Source organism: Squalius cephalus (assembly GCF_949319135.1).
Source record: "Squalius cephalus genome assembly, chromosome: 20".
NCBI lineage: Eukaryota > Metazoa > Chordata > Actinopteri > Cypriniformes > Leuciscidae > Squalius > Squalius cephalus.
The window spans coordinates 5,287,763-5,312,886 of NC_137141.1; the positions used below are offsets into that span (position 1 = coordinate 5,287,763).

Genomic DNA, 25,124 nt, shown 5'->3' on the forward strand with positions numbered 1-25,124 from the left:
ACGATTTTTGAAACCTCTCACTCAAAGTGCAAAACTACATGCCAAATCTGCAAAACCATAAGCTATTTCTCAGCCTTTGACTCAGTTTTCAATTACATAAAACACTTTTTGCAAAACACTACACACAATTCTCTACCTAAAACACAAAGATCTATCAGGAAGTGACTTGCTTTCCTTTTCCAAACACAACCAATCAAAATGCTACACTTATTCACCAGGTCACACACACACACACTCCTCACATGTGCAAACACTAATTGCTTAACTGATCACTAACCAATCACTGCTATACTGTAGTATAGGCCTAAATAGGTCAAAGGTCAGATGATCTGTTTTGAACAATGGATTCCTGGGACCCCCCCCCCCCCCCCCCCCTGCATTTTGTGTGTGCAGTTTTGAGAATTGTGTGTAAAGTTTTGAAAAAAGGAGACTTAGTTTTGAAAACGTGTGTAAGCAATTGGTAAAAACTGTAATTTAGATGTTACACTGTCAGAAAAAAATTGCAAAAATGATCAGCTTGTCACTGGGTGCAGACCCTTAAAGGGACAACTTTGTATGTTATTTACCCCTAAAAGAGGCATTTCTTTTTACCTAGAATAGTAATATGTAAGGCTGGAAGATTTCTGGAAAATGTGTAGGGTATGTGGGACTTGATTTCGTCCTTGGAATTGATTGGCTCGTAGGAAGATGCCAGTTTGCAGTCAGTTGTGGAGGATATTAATCTCCACCCTGATTATTTTTTTATTTTTGATTTAGTTTAGTTTAGTTTTGATTTAAGATTTCCAGGGCATATGAATTTTAAAACTTGTGCAGTCATTTATAAAACACTGCAACATTCCATTAAAAAAAACCAAGAATGGTCAATTTTGATTTCATGGTGAATTTACAAGTTCTCCACACACTTGGCATTTGTTTTGGAATCAATGCTTTACCTAAAAACAATGTGGCTCAACTTCAGTATCTGGACCAACAGTCACACATCAGCTAACAATAAAGAAACAAAATGAGTCCAAACTACAGTGTAGGCATCAAATAAAAGGTCACAGTGATTCATCTACTAATCTCTTAGAGAGCGTTTGCTGCGGTCCGAGCCCGAGTGCGACTGTTCCTGCTGGTCTAGTTTCACTCTCACTGTATTCTGTCAAAGCCTGGTGCATTTGTGTTCATCTAACTTCATCACAAACGTGATGGAAAACAGAACGCGGGTCAATATATTGTGTTTTTATTGATTTGGTGCTGTATGGCGGAGCAGAGTGAATGACACTGAATGTGTGTTGCATGAAGACGGCTTTCTTCTGTGAGGAGAGAGTGGATTGTGAGCCTTTCATTTGCCGCTGTGATCTCACTCAGCCCCACTACACTCTCGCTCGCTCGTATCCCAGTTAAATAATAATATATACATTGTCATTTGCGGTGCAGGTCGCTTATCTGTGTTGACGCTCTGTAGTCTGAAGACCGTCAAAGGTTTCTACTTACAGTGTGATTTGCTGCGTTGAGCATTGTAGTCACGCTGAAACTGAAGGGATCGACAGCTTCTGTGATTATAAATGAACGCTCTTTACTCGCTTTCTGTATATAATCTATCTACATTTTAAATAAAAGTTTTATTTTTCATGCTGATAAGAGGCCACATATACACTGCAGAGCTTCAGGAGAGACAACAGCAATTAAATGCGTGAGTGAATCCGCTAAAATATCCCAGATATTATATGACAGTTAAGGCTCATAATTGGCTATAATTTTAACTTATGGTAACCTCTCTGTATAGCCAATTGTTCTATATGGCCAGTATGGGCAGAATGTTCACATGATGATCGGAGGCAAACGTTTGTATAATTTATTCAACGGATGCACGCTCTCATCTTTGTTTTTACTGTTAATTATTACCATGTTGGGCTGTGTGTCTATTTAAAGAAAAATGCATCAACTCAGAATGACTAATGTTGGTTTGATTGCTTGTGTTACATGAGAAATAAATCATTTGCATCTACCTGATGTAGTAGATTTAATGCAGGTTCGGGTCTGGTCAGGTGTTCTGTTAAATACTGCAGGTGCGGGGCGGGTGCGGGTTTACCAAACAGGACCCGTGCAGGACTTGGGTTCGGTACCCCGGTGCGCTCCCGTGTCCACATGACAGCTTTCATATTACCAATTTTTCATGCAAACCATCCCCTGTTTCAAATTAATCTGCAAGTGTGAATGCACAAGTGTGAATGTGACTTCCCTCTGTAGACTGCACACACTCTGAACTCCTTAACCAGTTCATTTGTTCTAGTTATAGCTCAAACAGAAGAGCGTTGGGGATAGGTTTGATTCTCAGGGAATGCATGAGCTGATAGAGTCCCTTTGGATAAAAGCGTAGCAGTGTTATTTTAGGATATTTGAGATACTATTATAGATTCTATTATGATATCCATTTTCATTTAATGTCAGTTCAAGTTTAATTAATTTTGTCATTTATATTAGTTTTTTATTTAATGTCTATATAGTCATTTTTAAGATTTTTAGATAAACTAAATGTAATTGAGAAATGTTTCCTTGGCAACAAATGTCGATATTTATTTAAGTTAACATTTATTGTATTTCAAGTAACACATTTTTTAGTATGGTTTTAGTTACTGTAACTATTATAAACCTGGTCTGTCAAATGCAGAAATGTAAAATTAGTAAACAAGTTTAGACCTGTGACCGTAACCTCTGCTGGATAGCTGGAGAGTTCACAATCGTGTTATATCATAACATGGACTCGATCAACATCAGTGTTTTAGATTGTAGTCAATGTAATATTCCAAGTAATGTGAGCTCTTAAGAACCTCATGCATAAATACGTTTAAGTATTTAGGATTTCATGTCAAGGGTTAGCATAAATGTGTTTCTCTATCTTCTTAGTGATACAAAGTCATTTAGTAAGCATATTTCTGTACATTTCAGAGCTATTTTCATATTTATACTCTGTAATGTTCTTCAGACTCTTTTACCAGTTGGAAGGATGGCATGCTTGTATTTCTATCTAAATGCCAAATGCATACATGGCCAGCAAACAATCTGTGGATGGATTGACAGCTTTATATTTTTGGCCAATTTTTTATTTTTTTTTTTACTTAAAACCACTCAGAACACCTGCATGGTCCTGGAAAAATGTCTTCATTATTAGCAAAGAATCGGACCTTTTCATGGTGTATATTCAATGACCCTTGTCTGAATCCCGACCTGACTTCAGCATCTGACAGCTAGTTTGATAGTCTCTGGACTTTTGATGGACAGCTGGCTTCACCGCTGCATTGATTGGCATCTCTGAGAAGAAAGACTGAGAATGAGAGGTGGCTAAAGATGGAGGTGAAGATTGCATTACTGTGCACCTGCTCCCTGTCTTTGATGTCCCTCCACCAGCAGCTTTAACTAGATAATTAAAGATAAATAAAACAACGGTTCAATCATTACTATCAGCCTCTCTTCTCTCTCTCTCTCTCTGTTCCTCTATCTTTCTCTTTCACGCTTCAGATAATTTCTTCTTCAGCTGGTGGGTTCTCATTTGCATGCTTATCAAAGTGTTTTGACTATCCAACGGGAGCTGCAGTGCTAAGGTGGGATCATTAATATGTTAATTAGTCCTTTTGACACTTTGCTTAAGCATGTGTACAACGTGCTCCTCATCCGTGACTTCAGTCACATACTTGCTGAATGTATGCACACTCCCTAAACCCATTCGCATCTGTTTTATGGCCAGTCTACAACACATGGTTACCCCCAGCTGTTATTAATAGATTCAATTGAGGTTTTGTAATTTTGCTTAGAAGAAAGCCAGTATGTTAATACTGAATCTAAATGCTGTAAAAAACAACAACAAAAAAACAATGTCAAAGAACCGTTTCCTGACTAAACTTTGATTATTTAAGGAGTGTTCAAACATACACTGATTTGGAGCGATAAAACAACCAAAAGTCATTCACACATTTTCAATGAGACTGGTTATTTCCAGCAACATAAGTGACGGAAATATCATTGACATGCAATGTGGATATGAACACTGATGTGATGTTGAGAAAAGCTTACCTTTATGGAAATGAGCAGCGAAATTTAGAGCTCATGTGATCAGTCTGCTGTGAGATGTGTAAGGATTTGAGCGAGTTTGACAAGGGCCAAATTGTGATGGCTAGATGACTTGGCCAGAGCATCTCCAAAACTGCAGCTCTTGTGGGGTGTTACCGGTCTGCAGTGGTCAGTCTATCTAATCTATTAAAAGTGGTCCAAAGAAGGAATGGTGGTGAACCCGCGACAGGGTAATGGACGGCCAAGGCTCATTGATGGACATGGGGAGCGAAGGCTGGCCCGTGTGGTCCGACTCCGATTCCACAGACCAGCTACTGTAGCTCAGATTGCTCCAGAAGTTAATGCTGGTTCTGATAGAAAGGTGTCAGGATACACAGTGCATCGCAGTTTGTTGCGTATGGAGACCAGTCAGGGTGCCTATGCTGACCCCTGTCCACCGCCGAAAGTGCCAACAGTGGGCGCGTGAGCATCAGAACTGGACCACGGAGATATGAATGAAGGTGGCCTGGTCTGATGAAGCACATTTCTTTTACATCACGTGGATGGCCGGGTGCGTGTGCGTCGCTTGCCTGGGGAACACATGGCACCAGGATGCACTATGGGAAGAAGGCAAGCTGGTGAAGGCAGTGTGATGCTTTGGGCAATGTTCTACTGGGAAACCTTGGGTCCTGCCATCCATGTGGATGTTTCTTTGACACCTATAGCGGTGTAACAATACATCAACATGGATCGATGCATCGATCAAAACGTCTTACGATACGATGCATCGATGCCACACGTAAAATATGGATTTGAGGTACCTTTATTTTGACACTCTCCAAATCCTCACGTAACGTCAGGCTACGCATTTCCGCATTTTCAATAGGTGTGCCTTTGTAACGTTAATCTCTTCAGCTGAAATAGACGCCTGACAAGATTGACTGAACCCTAAACAAGACATAGCGAGTTCATGTTTTACAGTCCAGCTGCAGTTTGATCGATATTACTTGAAATGCACAATAAAATTAAAAAAAGTGATCTGTTTTAGCAAATGAACTCTTCTGTTGTAAATGTCCCAATTGGGAGAGGGTGTGCAAAGAGTTTAATTAAACGTTCATGTTATATATTTTGGTTGCATTTGTGAGTTAATAAAAATATAACTGGCTGTGTAAACTTGGCACATAATATCTAAATATTGATAAATCAATTGATAAACCCCAGAATCTAATTGAATCGTAATCGTATCGCGGAATTTTTTGAGGTATAGGCAAATATCATATATCATGATGAACTGTCCAGACCATGTACACCCTTTCATGGAAACGGTGTTCCCTGGTGGCTGTGGCCTCTTTCAGCAGGATAATGCGTCCTGCAAAAATGGTTCAGGAATGGTTTGAGGAGCACAACAACGAGTTTGAGGTGTTGACTTGACCTCCAAATTCCCCAGATCTCAATCCAATCGAGCATCTGTGGGATGTGCTGAACAAACAAGTCCGATCCATGGATGCCCCACCTCGCAACTTACCGGATTAAAGGATCTGCTGCTAACATCTTGGTGCCAGAAACCACAGCACACCTTCAGGATCTAGTGGAGTCCATGCCTCGATGGGTCAGGGCTGTTTTAGCAGCAAAAGGGGGACCAACACAATATTTGGAAGGTGGTCATATATGCACCGATACTAAATTTCTCAGACAATACCAATAGCCGATTATTCCGAATCATATTGGCCGATGCCAATACCGATTGTTAGATTTTTCTTAGGGAAAAAAATAATTCTGCAAACTTTACAGGGAACCTCTCATTTGGTACACTATAATATTAGTGGTTAAAATGAACAACAGAGCTATTATACTCAACTGTTATTTATTTCCAGATATAATAGACTATTTACACTCAAATAAAAGCTGAAATGTTTGTATAGACCTCAGATGCACATAAGGCAGTTTTCATAAGCACTTGTCTTCATGGCAAATTTATTCAAACATACATGTATAATTAAGCCGAAAAGCCATTTATTGTTTGGATTTAGTGACAAAATCGAGAGAATTTAAGAAGAGGAGACTTTGTGTCTTATCAGAAGTAACATAGCATAAAGCTCTTTGTCATTATTGGACGGGACACGCTACAAATAATGTTTGGTGTAGGGAAAAACTAGATCTGGCAACCCTGGCTTGAACTACAGGTGATTCATAGGGTCAAATGGGTCACACTATTTTTTAACTGCGTTAACTTGCCTTAAATTCAACACGATACATTTTCTTGAGTTGCATTCGGACATGTTTTTCTGCACCCTTTTGATTGACAGGATATAATCAGCCCCGATCATCGGCTGTTGATCGGCTGATACCGATTGTTGGCCAATACATTGGTCCATCTCTGTTATATGTATAGGACGGCCAATCAGCAACCAACAAAAATAATTTGATATTACATGCTCTTAGATGTAGCTAATGGTCAACATTTTGTATCTTATACAGTTGTGCCATTCTTCCATTGGCGCTATTAGAAAAAAGGAGCTATTAGAAGCACGTAACACAAAAGCTTGTAATAATCTAAGGTCTCTACTCTGATTCACAGCCCGCCTACTCAGATTCCAGATTACTAGTTTCTGCTCAGTTTACACACGGCTGAATGACTGACACGGCTCTGCTCTTGTACCAGGCGTTCAGCACAGCCCTGGAATTACAGGAGCCTCGTCTGGCAAACCTTTGGCTCTCTGAGAAGAACGGAGAGAAGATGAATGAGAAAACGATCTGCACTGGGAGGAGGGGGTGGTGACAGGAACAGGTAGTGATCATGAGGGAGATTAGTTACACCCTCCTGTCAGCCCCGACCCCAAAACCGACCTCATGTACCCCATGAGAGCAGACATGCAATTATACAGGCGGCGTGTAACCATGGCGACAAAAAAAAAATTGATTGGGCTTCCTTCCCAACCACATTCAAATCTACATGCAGGAATAGATTCTGAAGAAAAAACACAAAATATATACAATGCTTTCATTTATAGGTAATTTTTTTTAATGAGGCATGTCCAGGTAATATTTCACCCCAAAATTAAAAATCAGCAGAAAGAAATTGTATTTTGATTAAAGAAAATTGTAATGGTTTTGATTTTGCGTTTTGCATTTGCATTGTTATCATAAAGCAAAAAAAAAAAAAAAAAAATATATATATATATATATATATATATATATATATATATATATATATATATATATATATATATATATATATATACACTCACCTAAAGGATTATTAGGAACACCTGCTGTTCAATTTCTCATTAATGCAATTATCTAATCAACCAATCACATGGCAGTTGCTTCAATGCATTTAGGGGTGTGGTCCTGGTCAAGACAATCTCCTGAACTCCAAACTGAATGTCAGAATGGGAAAGAAAGGTGATTTAAGCAATTTTGAGCATGGCATGGTTGTTGGTGCCAGACGGGCCAGTCTGAGTATTTCACAATCTGCTCAGTTACTGGGATTTTCATGCACAACCATTTCTAGGGTTTACAAAGAATGGTGTGAAAAGGGAAAACATCCAGTATGCGGCAGTCCTGTGGGCGAAAATGCCTTGTTGATGCTAGAGGTCAGAGGAGAATGGGCCGACTGATTCAAGCTGATAGAAGAGCAACTTTGACTGAAATAACCACTCGTTACAACCGAGGTATGCAGCAAAGCATTTGTGAAGCCACAACACGCACAACCTTGAGGCGGACGGGCTACACCAGCAGAAGACCCCACCGGGTACCACTCATCTCCACTACAAATAGGAAAAAGAGGCTACAATTTGCACGAGCTCACCAAAATTGGACAGTTGAAGACTGGAAAAATGTTGCCTGGTCTGATGAGTCTCGATTTCAGATGGGACATTCAGATGGTAGAGTCAGAATTTGGCGTAAACAGAATGAGAACATGGATCCTTCATGCCTTGTTACCACTGTGCAGGCTGCTGGTGGTGGTGTAATGGTGTGGGGGATGTTTTCTTGGCACACTTTAGGCCTCTTAGTGCCAATTGGGCATCGTTTAAATGCCACGGCCTACCTGAGCATTGTTTCTGACCATGTCCATCCCTTTATGACCACCATGTACCCATCCTCTGATGGCTACTTCCAGCAGGATAATGCACCATGTCACAAAGCTCGAATCATTTCAAATTGGTTTCTTGAACATGACAATGAGTTCACTGTACTAAAATGGCCCCCACAGTCACCAGATAGAGCATCTTTGGGATGGTGGAACGGGAGCTTCGTGCCCTGGATGTGCATCCCACAAATCTCCATCAACTGCAAGATGCTATCCTATCAATATGGGCCAACATTTCTAAAGAATGCTTTCAGCACCTTGTTGAATCAATGCCACATAGAATTAAGGCAGTTCTGAAGGCGAAAGGGGGTCAAACACAGTATTAGTATGGTGTTCCTAATAATCCTTTAGGTGAGTGTATATATGTGTGTGTGTGTGTGTGTGTGTGTGTGTGTGTGTGTGTGTGTGTGTGTGTGTGTGTGTGTTGTTTATACAAAAAAGTATATATTTTAAGTTATTTATTGGAGAGAAAACTTGCTTAATTGTCATAAAAATAATGTCACAGTGCAAAAATATTAAATATAAATACCAACATTTTAATGGTGCTAAAATTGGCTTTAGTAAGTAAGTAAGTAGTTAGTTAGTTAGTTAGTTAGTTAGTTAGTTTAAAATACTGTATTACACCAATGAGAATATATAGTGATAGCTACAAAAAATAAGAAAAAAATCTTGATGAATTAATCCGGGGGTTTGGGGGTGAAATGTGACCTTTACATGTTTACATTTTCCCTGTCTGAAGGACAGGGATTGGGATTAGGTTTGGGATTTGAACTGAGCAGCGCTCAAGCAAGAGGGGTTTTCTTTCCGCCGAAATGAGGAGATTACGAACTGTTTCTCCTGTCTGGAGTTTCTGATCGAGAAGGTGCGAGATGACATGTGATGCACACACCAACACACAAGAGTGACACACATTATACAGCGCTGATGCTGAATACACACTCTCTCTCACACACACACATGCAAACAACTAGTGTGTGACATCAATGTTTTGAGTGACATTTAGTATCTGGGTTGCTCAAGATGCTCCATAAAAGAGTCATGGGCGATTCTGTGAAAAGCTGAATAATTCATGTGGCGAGAGGTAAAAACAAAGCACTGCTGTTATTATTTGTTAATAAGAAAACACAGCTAATGAGGGAGCCACTATTTACAGCCTGCCTTTGCTATTTTTTAAGAATTTTGTCAGGCAAACTGTGCCGTCTTTACAGGATTAGACTTTAAAACAGTCTTCTAAGGCATCATGAACAGTTCAAAGTTGGATGTGAGGTTTTCCCACTTGCTATCTCTGACTACTTATCAACATTCAGCCATGTCCGGATGCTTGTACGTGTTTGTACTTAAAAAAAAAAAAAAAAAAAAAAAAAAAAAAACTTATTACAGAAATAATACACTTTAGAAATTAAGAATATACTTAATTGCATGTTAATTGCAATTAAATGAATATTTAGGTCACAATGTATTTTGTGTTCTTAATACAGTGTAATTACACTAGCAATTACTAAGTAATATTAACTAACAACTACTCACTATAGTTGTAAGATAGGTAATGCTTGTAATTAAGGTTGTAAATAAACAAGGACACATTAAAATAAAGTGTGTTTCCAAAATATATTTATTTTAAGGCATCCTTGTTACAGTGTAGTTACATATAATTAAGTACTGAATAATAATAATTAACAACATGCACTTATATGGTTTAGGGTTAGTTGATTGTAACATTTATAACAAGGACATTGAATAATAAAGTGTTACCTAAATAAATTTGTTTAAATTTATATTAAATGCAATTATCTGAATTTTAGAATGTTTTTGACCCTCTTAATTACTTCTTCATAGGTAATTTCATAATTACTTCTCTTGTCTTTGAAATATGGTGAATGTATTGACAAGTTTTTACGGTAAAGTAAAATATACTTGAATGCCATTTTTATTGAAACTTGCATGTCATGTATTTAAATATATTTACAATTACACATGTGCAGTGTCCACATTGCAATTTAACACATTTAAAATATATTAACTTTAAATGTAATATCAAACAATAGACTTCAGTTAAAGTCAAGTCACATTTATTTATATAGCGCTTTTTACATTTCAGATTCTTTCAAAGCAGCTTTACAGAGATATCAGGAAAATAATGCAAACAAATTTTCAATTATAATCAAGTACTTTATGTGATTTAGTATGTTAGTCAACACATCAAAAACAAGTGAACAAGACAAACTATTATTAAAACAATGATTTAATGTAAATATATCTAAGTATACTTTTATTTCATTAATATTATGTTATCTGCCAGATGTGAAGTACACTACAAGTGCACATTTAGTTCAGTAAGGTGCATAATTTGATAAATGCAATGCTATTCAGTGCATTTGTTTCAACATTTGTTGAACAGGTGTAGTGGTTTAACACACTTGTCTCTGCAAAAATTTTTTACTATCATGTACTGTAAAAACGGTCATTTAATGCATTCTGTTTGCCTAAAAGTGAGTGTTCACCAGTAAATATGTACATCTCCCTGAGTGACGCCATGTTTGCGTGACATATACACCCAAATCTTGGCAAAATCACGAGCTTCCAGTCAGAACTATCATCAAGTGGCCTTTACTGCACTTGTTAAACAGACTGCAGAATTAGGCAAACTTACGTGTATTTTTGTAACAGATTTCAGGTTCCCTTTCATTTAAGATGCTTTATAAGATATGCAGACAGTGGACTCATTAGGCTTTGTAACAGAGCGGAAGTGTTTTGCTATGGCAAACTGGAACCAATTTAATATTTACATTTCATATCATATTTAGCCTCTTTGCATAATGGAATCTCACCCCATATTACAAATAGCCCACGATACTGTCATTTATGGTTCATCTGTTGTATAAACTCATATGTAAACTAGCCAATGATGGATTGATACTCTACCCAACTGCCTGAACGCAAGGTAATTATGGGAACAGTAAATAGATTATTGATATTACTTATATAGTGTGTGCAAGCAAAGCGCTGGTGAAGGGGATAAGCAGAGCAAAACCAGATTACGGCATGAATAATGTGCATAGCTGAATAACTGCATAAGTACTCTGTCGCAGTATTGATGTAAAGCAGATGTGGGTGTGAGACATCAGGCTCCTAATGCACAGCTTTCTGAGCAGATTGTATTGGTCAGGGGATTGAATGCTGTTGGAAAGGTCACTCATGCTGAATAAAGGCCCGTTCACACCAAGGACGATAACGATAAAGATAACTAAAAATCTTTCTCAATATAAAAGAATAGCAGAGTCCACACCACAACTAACAATAACGGTACAGAGCAACAATACAGAGTAACTTTCACATCAAACATTGACAGCCAATCAGAATCCAACAGACTTTGATGAGCATTTAAAGTGGCAGACGACAAAACTGCAGCATGCGCTATATTAACAAACACGCCATGATGTGTGTGGATGCTAATATAGTTATCATTATAGTCATCGTTTTTTGTGTGAACAGGGCTTAACACTAGTCAGTAATTTTTGATAAAATGGTAATAACATTTTGGATATGTACCACTACAATAGTATGCAAAGAAGCACTTATGGTACTTTGTAATAAAAAATAAACAGTTTGAAAAGTACTTTGGTAGCGCTTTTTACAGTTCTGTAGCGAAACCATATTACTGTACGTACTTAAGGCTCCATATACTTCAAGTGATGGAATTTCAAAACAAAATCAGGCCAAAACGGTTCATTTTGGGAGTTCAAAACAGCTTGTCAAAGCAAACTTTTTGGAAAAATTCACTCCGGCTGGTAAACACCCTCGTAGTAACATTGGTTCATGGTGATGATGTAATCGGTGGGTGTGGCTCTGAGGCTCCGCCTTCTTTGACATGTAAATCTTCTCCAGTTCATTTCTTCTGTTCAGTCCGTCGAGGTCAGACGCGAGCGAAAACATGAACACACTGGAGTGCCGCTTTATAGTAGAAATTGAAGTTGTAATTCTAATTGAAAGATACACTGACAATGTCATGTTTAATACTGTAAAGCTTCAAAAGAAAAATTCACCCCTAAGCGAAAAAATTAAAAGAACTTCTCCATGAGAATATCAGGACCATTACTAAAAGATTTACAATATCAAGGTAATAACTACCTAACCTCAACCCATGTTAAGTCCAATTAGTACCTTATTGTATTGGGTAAATACATGCAGTAAAATAAAGTTTTCTGACAACTTTGTCTTATTAACATTCCCTGTGAATTTTCAGACTAGCCATCAGAACTGCATGGTGTAATTTACAACAAAACCTGAGTTTTCCTGAACCTCTCTCTCTTCACTCATTTAAAGCAGTGTTATTTCATATAGTTATATAGTTTTTATTAGTAGTTTGAATCAGTTTTTATTTTTATACTTTACATAATTCTTTTTTTTTTTTTTTTACATTTTAGTAATTTTGTTGTGTTTTTGTAATTTTTTTATGTGTGTCTATGTAGTTTTAAACCATTCAAGTTCTTTTTTTTTCTTTTTTTTAATGTTTTTAACTGCCCCTTTTTGACAATCGTTGCTTCTTTTTTTTTCAGATGATCAGTAGTTGTTTCATTGTTGGTCGTTCTTTTTGAGCAGTTATTTAATTGTCGTGTCGGTGTTGGTTTTTGTTATTTATTTCTTTATGTATCCAGTAGTTGTGTTGTATTTTTTTTCCTACAGCGCATGCATACCGGTCCTTCTCATTTCCATAGCTGCAACCGGCTCCAATAATTGCCTTTTGTTGGCGCGAGTGTGTAAGTAGAGCGCTTTGGTCCTGATGTAGCTATACCTCATTTGGATTCCGCGGACAGTCTGCGGGTTGTATTATTCATACCTTGACAGATAGCGCTCGCTAAAAGCTTTGGCACGTGGCCATGCTGGCAGGGCGGGATTTCAGGCGGACAAAGTGGCGTGATAGCCGAGTGCTGGACCTCTCTAGCTGTGGCAGAAAGGCAGAATAAGAGTGAAAGAGAGAGACGGGATTTCCGAATAAACGCTGGGAGCAAGTTGGACTGACAAGCCGGCACATCCTCAGCACAACCCTTCAGTCTCACTCCTCTATCAGCAGAGCTAGTCAAGCATCCCTGTGTGCTCTGGTCCATTAATCACTGCACACCCCTCCCGCGCTATCACAGCCCACCACTGCAACACACATTTACATATTTAATGGAGGCTTAATGTGATTGAATGACTGCATAGAGGAAACCAAATTGCATAGGGAGGTCTACCAACAATAGGCAGTGTGTGGCGTCTAATCAAGTGCTATTGTTGGAGACCTGTAATGGGGTCCGCGTGATGCCGAGGTATTCCATACTTTCAAAAGAAAGGCTACGTACCTACACTTCATTCTTCATTCTGGGTTCATTTTGAAAATCTATCCATTTATCTTACCTCTGGTATAGAGGAAGTGTTTATGCTGAGCGTTTCCTGCGTCTCGACTGTTTATAGCTCTTTATAGCTTATGTAAGATATGTAAAGCTTATGTAAGATTTCTGCACTCAAAGAATCAAGGCATATTTTATTTTTAACTATTTGCATCTGTTTGATTTGATTTAGATTATCATCTTTTCAAAATGCTTTTATTCAAATTGCTTAAAACCAGCATAAATCTGTTCATTGTGAAAACAATGAAGTGTATTCAGTTAAAAAGTTTGAAGCGTTAAAATATGACTATAGCTGTGGAACAAGCAATATTCAGTTAGTTCAAATATATGAGATTGAAGCAAATCGGATACATTGAGGATAAATATATAAACCTGATTATTGTGGATTTAAAACACACTTAAAAAAAATTACATGACAATAAATGTATTAGTTGTTAAAGCTGTGTAAATTTTAAATGCATTTCAAATAATTTAGGACTAAGCATTTTGTGCTCCCTTTTTAGATACATTATTTTGGCCTAACTCTAAAGATGCATGTATTCTTCAGGGATTAGACCAGGGTTTACTACGGAGCCCCTAAAGGGACCTTTGCAAAAAAATTAAAATATAGACTTTCACGTGCTCACGAGAAACTATCGCATGCGCTCAAGAAACCGTAGCTCCTGCGCACGCAATATGGTTTCTCGTGCGCACGCGATAGTCAGTGAGCCAATAAGCATGCAGAATTATTGGCTGTTGCGAGGAATCAAGGAAAAACACTGGTTTACACCGGTTACGTCCAGAGACGTGGCTCACGCGTGAGGCTGTAGTGTGTAAGAGTCCCAACACCCATAGATGGAAAAGATGTGGAAAAGATCAAAAGTGTGGCTACATTTCACCAGGCTCGATGCCAACAGCGCGCGATACAATATTTGCGACAAAATAATTGCTGCCAAGAGCGGCAACACGACAAATCTAATGAAGCACTTGACAGTGCAAGGAATAAACTTCAACTGCATGAAGAACTGGAGTGCGTCACAAATGAACCGAAACTCAGCGTATAGTATACTTGCCTCACAGACATGAGAAATAGGCCTATAGAAAGCTTGAAATTTCTACTTTTAAACAAAACAATTCAGATCGAAAACAAATTCTCTCTGATTATGTAATCCAAACGAAAGGTGCATTTCTCTCTATAGGCGCGTGCATTCACTATACGGCGGAGATGACAAGTCAGCAACGTCAACTTCATCTTTGCAGCCAACACTGACTCAGAAAACACTAGTTTATTATTACACAATAAAAATGTCCCCTTGCTATTTTTTCCCGACACATTCATAATCATTAAGCTACTTTTGCCAGTGCTTTGCGGCAAGCTTTATTCGTGCGCTTGAACGTGAGTTAAAACGGATTTCATTATATTTTGTATCTGAAAAAGTATCGTTCAGGAACTGGTATCGAAGTCAAGGTACCAGTATTGATAATCGAAAAAAATTATTGAAGGATACCCAGCCCTACTCCAGAGGGCGCAGACTGATCACATGATCACATTATTTGCATGGCACAAGCTGATTGGCCTCTGCTGGTTCTACAGCCAATGAGATTACTTGCTCAACATTTAAATAGTCTGGTTCAGTGTTTGCTGTGAGCTGGTCGTACAGTACACTATCATCAGAGTACGTCTGAAACCCTTCACCTTCCCCAGCTCCACCTGTCAAAATCTGCAGCTTATCTTACATGCTCACAGCCAGGGCCGTTTCTAGGCATAGGCAAACTAGGCGGTCGCCTAGGGCGCAAACAGCTGGGGGGCGCCAGTGAGAGCCCCTGCCCCACCAAGAGTTTTTTTTTTTAATTGATTTTTATTTTTTTTAGAATGATGCAATGAAACAAATGGAGGTTTGTTTCTTCAATAATGTTGTGGATGTTTGTATTGAATCACTGCATGAGCGTTTTGAGACCCTGAGTAAATAGTTGGTAGAAATCTCGCCTAGGGTGCCAAAAAAGCTAGAAACGGCCCTGCTCACAGCAGTGTGTCTGTGTATCTACTGGCCATTTCCCATTTTTCTAGTGATCTGGTGCATAGTGATGGAAATAATTTGATTGTGACCACATGATGTGAACACACTTGGTGCTCATATACACCAGACAATATAGAAACGCATGTCATGCTTTTGATGCCACGTGTACACGTTCCAGTGTGCAAATGCTTTCCAGAGCTGATACCCAAACAAGTGCCTGTCAGATGCACTTCGCCAGGTTGGTTGCTGAAAGCACGTCTTTGACCTTCATTACCTTTAACCATCCTCTGCACGCTCTTTTTAGTAGAAGCACAGATATGCATGATCGTAGAATGCTAAAGCTCTTCTGTTTGGCTTTTCTGTTCGAGTCATTTTGAAGCAGAATTTGGTTAGATCCAATGTTGTGCTTATATCTCTCAGCTTCTCTCCGTCCTCCTGTACTCCAGTCACTCCTGCTGGCTTCCTCGTTGTCTGCCTGCCAAGATGGCAAATCCCACTTGGATTTGAGCCGGAGATCACCATGGTGACGGCACTCTAGCTGCTCGCGCATATAGATCGCAGTGTAGTGGCACAGCGAGAGATGCTTTTACACCAGCAGTCAGAGCATGCACACATTTCACAGATCTTTCATTCTAATGCCCTGTCTCCATTCTCATCAAACACGCAGAGATGCGCATATAATGCCAATGACAAGCCACCTGCAGTTAATTATAGCATATGAATTCATGAATGTTCATTGTTAGTTATATTCGAGTTCTTCATGTACAGTATTTGATGTGTCTGTTTTTATTTTATATCTTGTGGTCTTTATTTGAGCTTTTCCCTGAGAATTAAATTAATCAGATGACTCTGGTGCTCTTCGCGTGTCGGTCAAAAATTACAGATTTTTAATTTTATTTCAATGAAATTAATGTACTATATTTTATATATTTTTATTTAATATTTTGTATTTTTAGGGATTTTATGGTACTAACTTATATTTACGCTGTATTTATAATCCATTTATTCACTTTTTGAGCATAGACCTGAAAATGTAATTTCCAACTTAAACTGTCGTAAATCTTGAATGCTTAAGTTTGATCTCTTTTCAAAGAAGACACTTGGCAGATACTTGCTTAACTTAAAAAAGTTACAGAATTTTACATTTATTGTTATGAAAAATGTGCAAAAATATTATTTAAATTTTTTATATGAAATATATGTTTTCAAAAAACAAGTTTTAGTCTAAAACTGTGAGAAAATCAAAGCCATCTAAACAAGTTGAGTTAAAAAATTTAGCCTGATATCTCAAAAATGAGCTTTCAGAAAGATTTAGTTTGGCTGCAGTACCAAACGTTTCCACTAGATGAAATTTGTCTCCCATTCATTTCCAATGCACTCATTTTTGGAGCACAAGTGTGACTATTTTTTTCTGAACCATTTAACCTGTTTGAATCATGTCCATGATTTTTGTGTGTGTGTGTGTGTGTGTGTGTGTGTGTGTGTGTGTGTGTGTGTGTGTGTGTGTGTGTGTGTTCACATATCAAGTGCCAAAACCTTTACCAAGTTTTGTACCATTCTGATGAATAAAAAAATAAAAAAACTATAAAATGACCGAAGAGCACCAGAGGATAGTAATTTTTAAGAAATTATACAGATTATGGAGAAATAAACTCTAGAGTGACCAAAACTGATAAATGTACTAAACTCTGAGTTTCATGCTAGATTTGACTGATTAGTCCGAATTCATTTTCAGTTTCACCATCTGTTCCTATTCACAAATAAAAATTGGTAACCCGCAGTTGTTACCTTAAAGAGCCATACAAATAGTTTTGTTGGTATAAAAATAATGTATTTAGGTTGATTCAGTGATGCTAAATAATATCATTTTTTTTAGTGTACTTGTCTCCGGACTGTAGGTATGTGTACATTATGAGCGTGAGAACCAGTGCCAGTGTTTAGGTTGGTAAGGACCTAACCCTAACCCATGCCAAAAAGGAAGAGAGAGAATTGCAAAATGCAAAGGCATTCCTGTGGAGATAAACAGCGATGTGAAATGCAATGTATTATAATAGACAAATAATTAAGGGTGTAACAATGCATCGACTAAAAATCTTGAAACAGATTTTTCAAACGTGAATTGTTTGTCTCCATTAAGAATCAATTTAAAATGCTATGATAGAATCAGGATTCGGTAAAGGATTTTCCCCTCGGATCACGATATGCAGAAATACACAGAGAGGGAACACTTCTTGTAGAAAGCTATGATGAGTACAGTCTCATCTCAGGTGGGACTACGCCTTTCAGATGACTTCACAAAACACTAAACCTTTTTCAAATTAGCCCCAAACTTCTGAAGGTCCTCTACCCGGTCTATCTCACCACTGTGTTAGGAAGAATGCACAGTCAGCCATCATTATTGCTAAATAAACTGCAACAGGGTTATTAGGTTTCCAATGCAACATAGAAAGGTTTATTTTTCGATAATAACCAGCTGACCATACATTATGTCTTACATATTTGACCACACACCGACAGGATTGGCCAACCAGAGTCAAGTATTCCTGACAGCCGTGTAATAAGAAAAATGACATTTCATCCCACATTGACCGCATTTGTTAGAAATCATGCATACTATACTGCAACATTCATTATAACTATGTCAGTTTAGTTCTCAGTCTGTTTCTTTGGAAAGCGTGTGTGCAGCAAGACCCCCTCCTCATTTGACTGATGTGAATGCGATAGGACAGACGGGGTATAACCCGTACACCACCAGTGCTCTCTGTCCTCTTCCCCTCTCGCCGGCTGTCGGACCGCTCACACCAGGCCTGAGGGGAACGCCACCTGATTTATTTGGAAGGCCGTCAGACAGGATGAGTGGCGTTTTAATGTGCTTTTGCGGTGTTTGGGCACAAGCACTATTGATCACTGCACGGAGGATCATCCCGGGAGAGCCGAGGGTGTCGTGCGGGATGTCAGGCATGGAATGAGGTGCCGGTCGTGGTCTCACAAATGAAAGAGTGCCCTGTTGGAAGGGTCAGCCCAATAAACTCACATTCTAGCGAGATGGAACCTGCCAATCGGGTAGACGGTTGACACTGGTTAATTTGGACCTGAGCTCTGCTGCCTGTCCACGTGAGGAGACTGGGAAAAACATGCATGTTTCTGTGGCAGAGAGTCAAGATAGACCTGGTGGAATTGATGGGGACATATTCTGGAAAGGTTTTTTAGACAGACAGACAGACAGATAGATAGATGGATGGATGGATGGATGGATGGATGGATGGATGGATGGATGGATGGATGGATGGATGGATGGATGGATGGATGGATGGATGGATGGATGGATGGATGGATGGATGGATGGATGGATAGGCAGACAGCAGTCCAACAGCACTGGGACTTTTCATTGTTTGAACCGATTCATTCAAAATAATTTATTTATTCAGGAATTAAACATGTGGTTTTCTTCATGGTTGAGTCATTGTATCATTCAGTCAATCAATTTGTCAAAAAAAAAAAAAATTAATCTTGTATAATTCAGAAACCAAACCTCCACTAAACCAATTCTGCTGTGGCTTTGTTTGAATTATTTTCAGTGGTGGAGAAAAAGGTAACTTGCAATATTGTGTCTAAAATATACCTTAACTTCTTGTTTATGTAACAAAATCATGCTGATTTCTTGTTACTCCAGTAATATCTAGCCCAAGCCATTGTCTCTAGTTGTGATATGATGTTTTCAAATAAGTAACGGAAGCTTGGTCACATTTTTTACACTATGGCAAATCCTGAATCTGTGGCGTAAAGAAGTAAGACATGAGGGAATTTTTTTTTTTTTAAATATGAGATTATGAAGATTTTGTTAGACATGGAACATTGGTAATGCTATATGTTTTTAGTCAACATGTGTGTGTGTGTGTGTCAGAGCACCATGGTATTACCATTTCAAATGTGACTGCACAAGGCTGTTAGCTTTATTAAGTGATTCAGCTTATTACAGTTTTTTTCTGAATTGCTAAAACACATTTCTTGAAACCATCACTCACTTTCTCAAAACCTTGAACACAAAACCACATTTTCAAACCACATTCAGAGAACCTCTGACTCTTCTGGCAAAATCAAACAATTGCCTCAAAACCATTTTATCTGTGCTCAAAATCAAACAATGCTCTCAGATCATACACACATGAGTCAATATTATAAACACTACAGATCATTATTAGACACTACAGAGAAAAGTGGAGAACACAGAATCCAGAGCATGCAGTTACAGGAAAAAAGTATAGTGTAACAAGGTAAACACATTTTGCAATTATGTAAAAAAGTATAGTAATGACAACGTACAGTAGTAAGCTGAATAAATGGTATACTGTACTGTATGCACTGCAAGTGTAGTATTGTACTGGATATTGTATAGTAGGCCTATCGGATGTCTGTATTCAGCTCTTGCATACTGTGAAAATACAGTGACCCAACTGCAAAAGACAAAAAGGTTACAGTAAAAAGCTCTAAATGAAAAGCATGTTATAGTCACTCAGAGGAGTTGTGCAACTGCAGAATCAAGGTCAATGAGAGACTGATTCATCATCATGTCTTCATGTTGGTCTGGCCAGAGGAGTTTCTTCACACCACAGACAATATCATGTTTGCAGGCAAAGGGAAAAACCCTAAAGCAGATCCAGCCTTGACAACATTCTCACACACCTGCTCTTCCTCGTCCTCATCCTCATCCTGCTTGTTCACCTCCTCTTATACACATACTCTTCCTTCTCTCCCTCTTGTATTGTCACCATCCATTATTGGTATCAACATTCAGTGCAACATTTTGAGTCAATTTTGGGACTCTGAACTGACTTGTATTATGTATGTTGGTTTGGTCACATCATTAGAAATAAGTGTGAACAATTTTGAGTCGTTGTGTGTAAACGATGACAACTGTGTTGCAGTTGTGTTTAACATTCGCCTGCCTGTGTTTAGTATTTTGAAACATAAGTGCATCACAGTGCAAAATGTGTTTTAGTGAGTGAGAATGTGTTTAGAGTTTTGAAAAAAGAGTGCATGAGATTTGAAAACGGTGTTTTAACGACCTGAACTTGTTTAATGTTTTACATAAAGAGTGATTTATTCGACACATTGGTTTAGACCAGTGGTTCTCAACTCCAGTCCTCGGGACCCGTTGCTCTGCACATTTTGTATGTCTCTCTTATCTGACACACTCAGTTCAGTTCATGGAGTCTCTCTTAACTAGCTGATGATCTGATTCAGGTGTGTTAAATAAGGGAGACATACAAAATGTGCAGAGCAGCAGGTCCCGAGGACTGGAGTTGAGAACCACTGTATTAGACTATTGAGAATTTGGTTCAGAGAATGGGGTTTAGTGTTTTAGCAATCCAGAAAAACTGTAACAGCAAAGCACACATATTTATACAGTAATTCAAATTATAAGTCCCTCAATTAATAAAATATTTCTCAAATTGATCAAATAAAAAAACAAGTTAGCAAATGTCCAGTTAGCCGGCTGTGTGCTAGGCTAGACTGTTGAGGGGAAAGGGTTGTTATTCACTCTCTCTGGCTCAAATGAAAAGAACTCATGATGTCCTCTGGTCTGAACACTGGATCAATACACTGATTATTGGATGATACAATCACCTGCTCCTGCCCCTGCTGGGAGAATCTGTAAGATATATATTTGCTGAAGGTATAAAATGCAATTAATCACCTCTTAATCTCACAGCTGCAAGGTAGTGTGTGTGTGCGTGTGTGTGTGTACATGACTGCTAAAGTTACCAGGGCATTAGTGATTTAACGCCTTCAATTCTAACAGGACAGGAATTTAACACAAGCCTTTTCATTGTATGGTTGGTCATCCAAATATTGGATTATTATTCAGTATTATTTTGATGTCTTATCATGAATTGAATTGCTGCTTATTACATTTCAGATTTATTCAAATTAAATATCATAAATATATAAAATAGCTTTACTTTATGAAACATGAGAACAAGATTATTGGAGTATGTCTTAATAGAAAATACTATTTAAGTATTTCTACTTCAACATTTCATGTTTACTTCAGTTTGTTACTTGGCATTTCTTTGTAATTTTCTGTGAAATTTACGAGCAAAGTGAAAATTGTTTCTGCACCAGTTTTGTTTTTTGCTGCGAGAGCAAAAACATATTGTTTGGACTTTCAATACTGACACCATAGATATCATAGCTTTAATACTGTTTACGGCTGCTCATGACGCCTCAATATTTCTCATATCTGTGAGACAAGCAGCCGATATGCTAAGTTTCGGTTCATTTTTGTGACGCGCTCCAGTTCACGAAGACCGAGATGGCAGAAAGCACATTCTGTTGGTTTTCTTTATTTGACAAAAGTACAACATTTTGTTGTTATTGTGAGTTTACACAAATAAAACATTTACAGTTTTGATTGATGTCTTACTCTTTTCTGTATGTATGACAAAAAAATGACAGAGTTTTTTAAGTTGTTTCTGCTGTTATTAGGAAAGAATCGCGCTGGCGTCTCCATGTCATTCAGTGCTAATACTTTAGCTTTCACACTCCGCACAAACACTTGGATATTCTCCTAATAATAGAGCACATTTATCTAAGTTAACATTAGAATGAGTGGTCAAGTTACTTGCATGTTTCAAATGATAAGCCATATCTAAGGTTGATGGATGGTTGACGAAAGTTTGGATTTCCTACTTACTGTAATTACTGAATAACAGACTTTTTTTTTTTCTTTCTGCGACTAACCGACTAATAGAATTTTGGTCGAATAAGCCTCTCCTCAACGAATAATGTTCAGTCGACTATTAGAGGGCATCCCTAGTTATATCATATTTCACTCTTAATAGTCTATTTATAAATGCTATCTATCTATCTCTTTATATATATTCTATCTCTTTAACCAGAACTATTGTTACAATCATGATGGAAATCAAAAACAGCATTTAATCTTCGTCACTCTCTCAGCTCCTAAGCTAAAATGAAATGATACTATAACTGCCAGCAGGAGGTGGAAAATTGTTGTCTTAACGAGTGACTCATTGAGTAATTTAGTCAAACGATTCCTTCAAATCAGATTCATTAATTCATGTGTCTACTGTCTATATGAGTAGGTCGTTGAGTCGAACAGACCGAGTCGTTCAAAAATGCGGATTCATTCAGTAATGAAACTGCTCTGACTGAGACATGTAATGGTTCTACTGTTTGGAACTATTTTCACTGGCAAAATAGAGCAAAAACAGTCAATATGGACAATTTTGACCTGGTTTCACAAACAGGGCTTAGATTAAGCCAGAATTAGACACTCTTTCTCATGTGGTATTTCTTATAAATATTAAAAACAAGAACTTATACAGAGAGATTTTTTGCATCATATCTTGGATTTTTGGGGTATTTTTGCCCTAAGCCCCTGTTATGTTCAGACCCAAGTGTGTGTGTGTGTGTGGCGTGATGGGATGGGGCTCTATTTTAAGTGAGGCCAGTTTCAAGTGAAACGGGTGAAAGGCACTCTCAGAAAAAAGGTACAAAAGCTACATATTAGTACCTAAAAGGAACAAGAGTGTACCCTTCGAAAAGGTACTGCCCCAATGACTTTTGCTTTTGTACCGTTTTTTTCTGAGAGTGTAGCAAAGGCCGCTACTGACAATGTGGGCACTTTAAATATATTGTCTCATGGTTTTGTTGTCATTCATTGCAAATTGAATTTGGCATCTACCCTGACTAAGGTCTATTGATTGTTCCACTTGTGTAACCCCTAAATGATTTGGCATGCAGCCTGCTATATTTGTCCCAATTCAAAACTCCTTCAGCCTGTGTGCCGTAAATTATGTACCTTGGTCTTAAGTGAGCTGGACTGTATTAAAGCCCAGCAATTCACAAGCCAGCATGCTAATTGCCTTTTTCTTATCTCTCCATGTCCAGTGTGTATGGCTGTCCCGTCGCCAAGAAGAGAAAACCCCTGGAGACTCACGCCCTGGAGCCCTCGGCCAAGAGGAAGGTCTTTCTAACAGTCGTAGACCAGCAGTCAATGGAGAAATGCTACGAAACACACAAAATGGAGGAGATGGATGAAAAAGAGGAAGAGGAAGAGGAGGAGGACGAGGAAGAGGAAAGGGAAGAAGAAGAGGAAGCGGATGAGGAATATACAGACAACGAGGAACAATATGATCAGGAAGAGGTAGAAGTGATTAATGGAGAAGAGGAAGAGGTGGAGCAGGAAGAAGAGGAAGTGGTGCAGGAGGAAGAGGAAGAAGGAGTAGAAAGAGAGGGGGAAGATGATGAAGAAGTGGATGAGATAGAGGAAGATGAGGAAGAGAATGAGGAGCAAATTCAAGAAATAGGTGAGGGCACAAATAAATCCATAAAAGGTGGACAGAGAATGAGTTATTATGCAGTAATTTGGCTCCCAGTTTTAACCATGTAAAGCACTGATCATTTTGGCCTTGGAAATGTGTGTATCAAATCTAATACAATAGGCTTTGTAGGGTTAATCTGGCATTAGAATGCTTTATTTTTGGGTTCAGAAACAAAACCAGACCTGAATGTGAAGTGAGTATTTCAGCCTCCAGAGGGGTAGAGGAGGTGATTTGGCAGTTAGGCATCTTTAGAAGAAGGTCACCGTAATTTGAGGTGCAGTTGGATGATTTTGCGATGACCTTCAATACGGTCTCAGTATCAGGCTAAAAACAGCCCTCTCAAAACAGAGGTGCTCAGTTCCGAATGAAGGTGAGTTTTGAAGTGCAGCGCTCTGGCAGGGCCAATGCCCTCAAATATGAGCACCATTCAGATTGATAAAAAAAAGTTTCAAAACTTTAAAGTCCCCCTGTGGTGAAAATAAAGTTTGTAATGTTGTTTATTTTTATTTTATGTTGTTTAGTTGGTGTTTTTAATATGCTTTAAGACTAACCATGTAAAAATTCATAAGTCGACACCATTGCTGAGTATTTTCTCCTTAAAACGGCAGTGAACCAAAGACAGTCTCAAAAACACGGTTTGAAATCGCTGGTGTTTCTGACATCAGAAACTACCTTGTAACCAATCAGATCAACGTGTGATCGTCAACCAGTGGATCTCTGAGCTGAGTGAGTGAGTGGAGGCGGGGCTTATTTGCATATTCATAGAACCGCATATACTAAATGAGGCAAGGGTGTATTGTTACATTCAAGTTATTTTACGGCATGAAGAATTTTTTTTCAAGGAAAAAAAAATTAAATGTCATTTTGGTGATCAAAGTTGAGTTTTAAGGGATAAAATTATTCACTACAGGGGGACTTTAAGGAAACATTTCGGACAATATATATATTTTCCATAATTTAATTTGAACAACAAATACTATTGGTTCTACAGTTACTCCTAATATGAAATACTGGTTACAGTCTTGCAGAGAGCATCAAGATATTTATTGCTACTAATCATAACATGAACTCGGGTCACCTTGTGCACAGCTGCAGCATTTGACAGTACGCTGCCCACAAGGCTATTGCTCAGTCATGACAGCAAATTTATCAGTTATTTTGTCTATGGGTCTTTATTTTCTCACAGTCTTCTGCTTGGTCTAAATCAGATACAGATAAAGTAGCACAGTAAAGATTACATTTATTTGAATGATTAGTGAGAGAGTGA

At 38.3% G+C, this 25,124-nt stretch overlaps 1 protein-coding gene across 2 annotated transcripts in view; it reads left to right on the plus strand.

Moving 5' to 3' along the window:
• myt1lb (myelin transcription factor 1-like, b) overlaps positions 1-25,124 on the plus strand; it is a 143,374-nt gene that overhangs the window by 52,245 nt on the left and 66,005 nt on the right. For both annotated transcript variants that reach the window (XM_079853236.1, XM_079853237.1), the window contains exon 6: positions 23,424-23,842. In XM_079853236.1, coding sequence (XP_079709362.1) covers positions 23,424-23,842 — 419 coding nt within the window. The remainder of the gene's footprint in view (positions 1-23,423; positions 23,843-25,124) is intronic.